At 41.0% G+C, this 8,663-nt stretch overlaps 1 protein-coding gene across 9 annotated transcripts in view; it reads left to right on the top strand.

The window, feature by feature from the left end:
* The window catches only part of Ikzf2 (IKAROS family zinc finger 2), a 148,819-nt gene extending 141,677 nt beyond the window's left edge, over positions 1-7,142 (top strand). For all 9 annotated transcript variants that reach the window (XM_052192547.1, XM_052192545.1, XM_052192544.1 and 6 more), the window contains one exon: positions 4,781-7,142. In XM_052192547.1, the coding sequence (XP_052048507.1) occupies positions 4,781-5,505 (725 nt within the window). In that variant the 3' untranslated portion in view covers positions 5,506-7,142. The remainder of the gene's footprint in view (positions 1-4,780) is intronic.
* The last annotated feature ends 1,521 nt before the right edge of the window (positions 7,143-8,663 follow it).

Here is an 8,663-nt window from a genome sequence, read left to right on the forward strand (position 1 = left end):
TGGCCGGAGACCTTTGCTGGGCAGTGGTTGGAAAACAGCCTTTTCCTTGGCTACTTAGGGAGGAAAGGGCTATGGGAATTCTGTTGTGTCAGGGAAACCTTTGAGAAGGCTGCTTTTGAGTTTTAATGGAGAATTAGCAAATCACAGTCACATTGGAACCAACCAAAGGGATTTAGTGGGTGAACCAAGCTGATGGATGAACCGTGCCTTGTGTGAGGCCAGTGCAGCATCCTCCTCGGTGGTACCCAGCATCCTCCTCGGTGGTACCCAGCATCCTCCTCGGTGGTACCCAGTGTCGGAGGTACCCAGCGGGACCTCGTGGCAGCGATCCGCTCTCTTCCTATTTAAATTACCTACGAACAGAAGAGAGGGAGACGTTCACTTGTTTGAGCTTGTATTGAGATTTTTTTCTAGGCCATGTCTCATGTTACCTGTAGTCAAATTTACAGCAATCCCCCTGCCTCAGCCAGCTATGTGCTAGTTAGTATTGCGGGAATGAAACAATGTGTCTAACACTTCATTTAGTTTAAAACATGGTGAGTTTGTAAGAGATAAATATTCATTTCGAACTGGCCACTAATGTAGTTGAACGTGCAATTTATTATTGTTTGTGACTTCTGGATTTACTTGGTCAACTTTTGTCAGTTTGTGTTAGCCATGACTCAGATAGTGTTCCAGATAGTATTCCTCTGGGTAGCCCAGGTTGTCCTGAAATTCACACTATAGACAAGGCTAGCCTTAAACTCACAGAGATCTGCCTACCTCTGCTTCCCAAGTGCTAGGAACAAAGGAGTGTGCCACCACAGCCCAGACATGAGATGGTACTTTTAATATAATCTGATCGTATTCCTTAAAAATAGAGCATTTTATAAAACTACTGTATGATTTCAAAATGATGATTTTTATTTAAACTTGATTTTTTTCTTTATTTGGAATGCATCTGGTAATATGCAGCAAGCAGTAGCTGCAGCAGTTGAGGTATTCTTTCTATAATTGCTCTTATAATGGAAATTTTCATCATTCCAAACTTAGGGTGAACCCTCTTCACATACCCCTCAGTTAAGCACTGCTGTTTGACCTACTACATTCCAGGCCGTGATGCCTGGCATTATGATCGTCTGTCTCTTCCACCCTTGTTGTGCCTCTTTAAATTCATTCTTTCTCCCTTTGACCCCTGTCCTGCCAGTATTCTTGCCTCTCCTGCCTTGTTGTGCCCCTTCTGGTGACTCCCACTGTCCCTTGACTGAGTCAGACTCAGCACCTTTTCTGTACTCGGTCTCAGCTGCCAATACCTAGTTCTGACGAAATCCCTCCAGACTTGTGAATGACTGCCACTTCAGGTAAATGTGTGATTGATCAAATACTAGATTGCCCACCCAAAATATGTAGTGACTTTTCTTTGATATATCCCTGAATGGTCCACCATCACCCCATTCTCCACCATGACCATTTTTCACATCTCTGGACTCTCTACACATGTGGCATGTCTCTCTTTGTAATCTCTCAGCTATAGTTACAGGGAACGAGATGCTATGATTTTATGATACTATCTACAATGCTGTAGGGTTATGGACTTCCATGCAAATACTTCATGTATTTTATTAGTCTCTGAGGGTTTTTGCTCCTGAATTCCTCTGTCCTGTCCTTGTGTTTTCAGTCTTTTGCACTTTCTTCCTGATAACTTCATAACTTTGCTTAACTTCAGCTGAAATCTCCCCTCAATCCCAGTCCTCCACCTCTGTACTAAACCCTCAACGGTTCTCTCTTCTTCAAAGATGGAATCATTGAAAGACTTTTCAGTGCTTCTCTCTGTGCGTTCCTTCATTCTGTTCATTTCCCAGTGCCCATAGTCTGCTGCTCTTGCTTGGATCCCCTTAACATTTTCTTCTAGCTTCAACCCACTTGCACGATTCTGAATCCAATGGGCCCTCTGTAGATTGTGTTCTACACACATGCTAAAGAGCATCTGCTACTATTGAAGCCTAAGTCCTGCTGAAAACGCTCTTCCCTCTGCTCCTATAACATTTGTCTCTTGCCTTTTCTCCCAGCTTCTGTGTGTCCACTCACCAAACTGTACCAATGTACGGAATTCTCAAGCCCCCTCACTAGATCTTGGGAAATAAAAGAGAACTGCCCTATGGAGGACTCATTACAGGTTCTGTTCATTTTCAAAATGTTACACACACGTACACATGAGTTGGTGCGCACACACACACACACACTCATAGATGCACCTACCTATATGTACATAAAAGTTCTTTTCATATCGGAACACACACATAGCATGTAGAGTAGCAGATGTTTTCTAAAGATCAGCCTGGGCATGTGCTTTCTGGTAGCACTGGGAGTGAATAGGATAAGCAGAACCTAGAAGCATGCTCAGAATCTGCTACTGAAGGATATCTGGGGTCTTTGTATAGAAAAACATGCAGCATACATTCTCTGACCTTACAAAACCCTCATTCCATGAGGAACAGGGCATAGGTCTTCTAAATATGCTGCCAAGTATGAAAGTCCAACTTAGCTCTGTCAGTGTGTTGACATGACAGTATTTTGCTAACACTAATTTTGACCCATTTTGCAGTTTGCCAATTGCTGAGTGATACTATCAATGGCCTTCTAAAGCTACCCTCTACCAACTGAGGCAGTCACGTCTCCTGTCTGTCTCACCCCAAGTACTTTCCAGTCACTGTTACACATACTGATCTTCAACCCGAATCTATCCTCTTTTCTATCTTGTTGCCATCCACACCCAAGGCTGATGAATGAGAACTCAGCTTCACATTTTTCTTTCTCCTTGTCTGTGTTCAATAGTCACAAAGGCCTAGAATTTATTTGTAAAATCGCTGGCCATTTCATTAACCCTTCTCCATCTTCACTGTCACTATTGCCATCCAGGCCTCTCACTACACCTTTCTGAATCCTCTTGTTGAATGAGTATCAGATCATGTCATGTTTCCTGTTTAAGTACAGTAATGCCTGAGGGATAAAATGCCTTCCTGTCTTGCTGCATGCAGGGTTACCTCTAAGAGGAGTCTTACATGGCTGTTTCCACTGTTGGCCATGCTGAGATGTCATTTCTTATTTGTAAGTTGCCACACTTGCTTCTGAGCCTTCCAGCCAGCAATGCCCCATGTCTGTGTTCCTTTCCCAGCCAGTGTTTTTCATCCGGTGCTCCATGGATAGGAGGATAGATTCTTTTTTGAAGAAGTCCTTCTTGACTCTACCTATACATGTTAGATATTCCTCTTGTTTGAGATAAAATACATGACAAGCTGTCATTGTCTCTAAATTTAAGCTTTTTGAGAACCTGGGTCAGATTTCCCTAGCTTAACTTTGAAACTTCAAAGTTTAATATAATTTGTTGTTGTTGTTTGTCTATTTTGGGTGTTCGGTTGCTTGTTGTTTGTTTTCAAAACAGAATTTCTCTGTGTAGCCCTGTCTCCTGAAACTGTGTTACAAAGACCATGCTGACCTTTAATTCAGAGATTCACCTGCCTCTGCCTCTGCCTCTGCCTCTGCCTCTGCCTCTGAGCACTGAAATTAAAGATGTATACCACCACACCCAGGTCAATATCTTAAATTGGATGCCAGGAAATGTTTTTTTTTTTTCACTTGTTTTTATTACTCCATCATTACCTTAATCGACTGCTTCTTCAAATCTGAAATACCACTAACTTGTTAATGCTGTCTCTTCCAGCATGCAGAACTATGGATCTACATTTTCTATCAGCAATAGGTATTAGGCCTTCATCCCCAATGTACTATAACATACAATAGTGCACTATTTCTAGAAGCTATATCTGTAAGCTTTCCTTGTCAAAATAACTAGGTAAATACTGTATGATTTTAAAGGGAAAACTACTCTGCCAAATAGGAATATTGCTTTTTTTTCTGTTTGAAGCTCTCAAAATGCTTCATGGTTAATGCTTAAAGCTTGTGTTGAAATTAAATACTGGGGAAAAAAATTAGTAATTTTTAAAGAAAAAATCCGTATGCTTCAAACAAGAAAAGGCCTGGAGACTAACAATAGATATTCTGAGTATCATCTTCACACATCTGGATACATCTGATACATCTGGATACATCTGGTATAAAAGTGAAAAGTGGCCAGTTCCAAGAAACAAAACTTCATGATCAAGTCTTTTTAAGAGTAATTCCTCATATATTTTAAGTCACCTTTAATTCCTTTTATTTCATCTGTTGATACAATTTCAAACTAATTTAGTAATGACCATTTACATTCTAATACTTGACATATGTTGACTCTGTAACTTTTCTTTTCTAGAGGGTAGTAGCTAAATCAACCAACCGAGCTTTCACCCGGCTCAGGAGTGAAGTGCCTGAGCTATAACCACATCCCTTCTGTTCTTATATCTGTAGCTCACACACTGTGTTTGAGATAGGCAGAGATGATTCTAGACTTGCTTCTTTTCACCTGACATTTATTCTTTCTCTATAATTCTGAAATTCACAGGCATGAAAGTTTCAATAGGAACTAGTAATAAGATAAAACACACACAGTTCAGGCTGCAAGCATTTCTGTGGCAGCATTAGAACAAGTGCAAATGCTTCTTACAAATACCCTTTGTGTGGTCATCTCCTGTGCATCTCCACAGTCCTAAAGGGGACCAGACACTTGTCCTAAAGAGTAAAATAGCATGATTTAGTAAAATGTGTGTTCAGTTCACTTCTTGCAACTTTTTATATTTTTAATCCCATCACTAATTTTGTTGTGTTTTCTTTTCTTTTTCTTTCTTCCTTTTTTTTTTAATGTTAGGGGAAAAGCTCATGCGATTCAGCTACCCAGATATTCATTTTGATATGAACTTAACGTACGAGAAGGAGGCTGAGCTGATGCAGTCTCATATGATGGACCAAGCCATCAACAATGCAATCACCTACCTTGGAGCTGAGGCCCTTCACCCTCTGATGCAGCATGCACCAAGCACAATCGCCGAGGTGGCCCCAGTGATAAGCTCAGCTTACTCTCAGGTCTACCATCCAAACAGGATAGAAAGACCCATTAGCAGGGAAACATCTGATAGTCACGAAAACAACATGGATGGCCCCATCTCTCTCATCAGACCAAAGAGTCGACCCCAGGAAAGAGAGGCCTCGCCCAGCAATAGCTGCCTCGATTCTACTGACTCAGAAAGTAGCCATGATGACCGCCAGTCCTACCAAGGAAACCCTGCCTTAAATCCCAAGAGGAAACAAAGCCCGGCTTACATGAAGGAGGATGTCAAGGCTTTGGATGCTACCAAGGCCCCCAAGGGCTCTCTGAAGGACATCTATAAGGTTTTCAATGGAGAAGGAGAACAGATAAGGGCCTTCAAGTGTGAGCACTGCCGAGTCCTTTTCCTAGACCATGTCATGTACACCATTCACATGGGTTGCCATGGCTACCGGGACCCACTGGAATGCAACATCTGTGGCTACAGAAGCCAGGACCGCTACGAGTTTTCATCACACATTGTCCGAGGGGAGCACACATTCCACTAGGCCTTCTCATTCCAAAGGGGACCCCTATGAAGAACTGCACATGAAGAAATACTGCACTTACAGTCCCACCTTCCCTCAGATGGTGACATGCTTTCTTCTTGATGCTGTCACTGTCTATAGTTCTTATTTTGTGGACAAAATGTCATTTGCTCTGCCTAATTATAATAAGGAAGAAAAAAGAGAAAAGGGATGGGATGTTCACTGATAACTTGGCTGGTTTATTTCGTGAGCATTTAGAGCAGTTCATTGCAGCCATGCACCCTTGTTAAGGCCTATCACGATTTAGGAAATCACTCAGTTTGTAGAGATTCATCTAAGATATTCTGATTTGCCATTCATGTTCAGGATTGTGATAGAAGGTGGGAAAATTGAGAGTTCTTTGGGTAGGATGTTTGGCAATTTAAAACGGTCTAAGTCATTTTATTCTCAAAGAAGCTGTTTCAAAATGTAAACCCATTTTATTTTCTGTTCGTAGAGATCATGGAACATAAACAAAATGTTATTTTCCATAACTACTAGGATGAGTTGAATTGTTGTGGGTTCTATGTTTACCTCCCCTACGGAATTTATAATTGAGTATGTTTTACACTGTATCATATAGCAAAACTTTTAAACTACAGGTCGTCAAGGGCCACTGCGATACATCTGAGGTCCTTTGATCTTATTTTTCTAAACTTGCGCACTGTTTTTCCATAGTTTTGATGACTGGCATTTTATAGACACCCTGGCAGCCTTACTTTTAACACCTGTAACAAATAGTATTTTTATGTAGTTTTCAGAATAACATATGGTCTCAAGAGTGGGTCAGAGGCAGTCAGTAATTTCCAGGAAGAATTCTACTTTTCAGGATTTGAGATTTTTTGTTTTAAGCTGTAATATGATGGGAGCCTAATATACATATTTGCTTCTAAAGGTGTGTTTACGATCGATCGTCACTTTATCAGCATTCAATCAGTGTTAACAAGTCAGCAGAAAAGTGTAATTAGGCAACAGTAGGGGGGAATTCCCACTCTAAGAACCCTTTTCTGGTATTTCTCTTCAAGCTGTGACCACTCAGTGTTCTGTCCACAGTCCATTCCTCTTTGACTCTTGGGATAGAAGGTCTTAAAAAGCCTTGCTAGCAGCTGCTTCTTTTTAAATCTTGGAGCAACTCTTAATTGGACCTGAAAGTGGTTATGTGAACCCTGGACGGTCTTTTATTTACTAGGGCTATGTATTCCACTATATCTTCAGTTACTACCTTTGCTGGAGACAAAAGGGAACTTCTTTGTTACCTAAATATCATAGTGCAGGTCAAACAAGCAAAAGGTTTTCTGTCAGCCTTCCTGGAGTTGAGAATGTGACAGTCTTCAGGAGAAGGCCCCGCACTTTAACAATAAAAACAAAAATTTCAACTATAGAGGTCCTTATCAGAAATGAATCTCAACCCCTTAGTCAAGAATCTTCTGTCTTCTCTTAATTTGCACATGACATATACTTCCATATCTCATGTTCAGGTTTTAATCTGATCTCTGTGAGTTCTCAGCTTTTTTATTTTCTTTTTTCTTTTTCTTTCTTTCCCCCTGAACTTCACTTGCATTTGTGGGTAGGACTGGAACACACTGTTATTCAAGGCATTCGGAGGAATCCATTTGGCAGACATATGGATTCCTCTTGTTTGAGGAAAACAAGACTGACCAAAACTGGATTATTTGACAGTCATTTGTAAATGCTCTCTGATGGATATGGTCAGTGGTAACACTTAGCTGCTCCAACAGACCCTTGAATGGCATGCCAAAACCATGGAACTGCAGTTTGCTATGGGAGGTATCAAATCAGGAGAAGTATCCACCAATGAGTGAGGTGCTCCTAACTTGCTTGCAGGTTTCCGTCTGTCCATTTTGAGCTCTACCATAGCCAGAGCTAGGTAGTTCTAACTTGCCTCTTTCACTAATTCTTATCTTAGTTTTTTTCTGGACAAATATCCAAATGGTTCCTTTACATGTAAGAGAATGCACCAAAAAGAGCTCTATCAAATGCCAACTGTTGGGTTTTGGGGGTTTGGGTTTTGTATCCCTTGGAACATTGTGAAATCACAGTTTCCTTGGGGATAAAACATCTCATCAGGCCTTCCTTATCCCCATTTACCCTGCCCACTCTGGAATCACAGTGAAAGGATATTCATTTCTGAATAAGGTAAATAAGTTTAAGGCTCATGCGTTTTTAACTGCAACTTAAGGAAGCATCTGGATGTCTGTCCGTGTGTTCCTTTTGTCTCTTTGTGAACACTTGCAGACATCCTCTATCAACGTTTCCTTCTCTCTGCCCGCACCTATTGTATTAACAATCATGTATCTACCTACCCTAGGATGAAACTGAATTTAGATGTACTGGAAGAGTTATGTCCTTCCCCTACAAAGGTGGTACCAATATGCTCTGCCTTTCTGATTCCATTTTATTGGAAAAACTGATTTATTCAAAGAAGTGAACTATAGGGTCTATCAGGTCTACGTATACACTTAGCATTTTCTTTTTCAGCTGCATGACACAAGGTACAGAAAACAGTAGATAGCTCTATGTGACAGGGACAAACGGGGACAAGTGAATTCAAGATTTGTGGGCTGTGATAAACTTTGTAGACTAGTGCTGTCTGAGGGACCCTCGGTGACTGCGTTTGCCTCTTTTATCACCAAAGAGAATAGGAGACATGGTAGCACCTAAAAATAAGCATGAAGGCCGGATACCAAATAAATCAAATTTACATAACCAGTTTATTTAGGTGAAATTTTACAGCTGAGAGAAGATTTTAGGGGCAGGAAAATGGGTTATCCTCTGTTTTCCAGTTTGTCGGGAGTTTATCAGATGGCTCTGCCCTAATTTTGCCCAGATTTTTTTTCTTTTTTATCACCAGTTCCTTCTGGAGAAACATGCTGCCTCTCTATAATCATGATGAATTGCTTGTTATAAAGGCTTTTTAGAACAATGAGAGAAGCCAGCCCAATGAGTGGTAGAGGGAGGTGTGAAGCGCTGTCATTCAAACATTCCGTTAAGAATTCTCTGGATAAAATGGGGATGTGAGGGCTGACCAATAATATTTAGGATGAAGTTAGCCTGTCTGGCTGGCATACATACAGGTCAGTGTTTGAGCGCAGTATAGTTTGCATGCACATGCGAATTGC

The sequence above is a fragment of the Apodemus sylvaticus genome, chromosome 9, assembly GCF_947179515.1.
Source record: "Apodemus sylvaticus chromosome 9, mApoSyl1.1, whole genome shotgun sequence".
NCBI lineage: Eukaryota > Metazoa > Chordata > Mammalia > Rodentia > Muridae > Apodemus > Apodemus sylvaticus.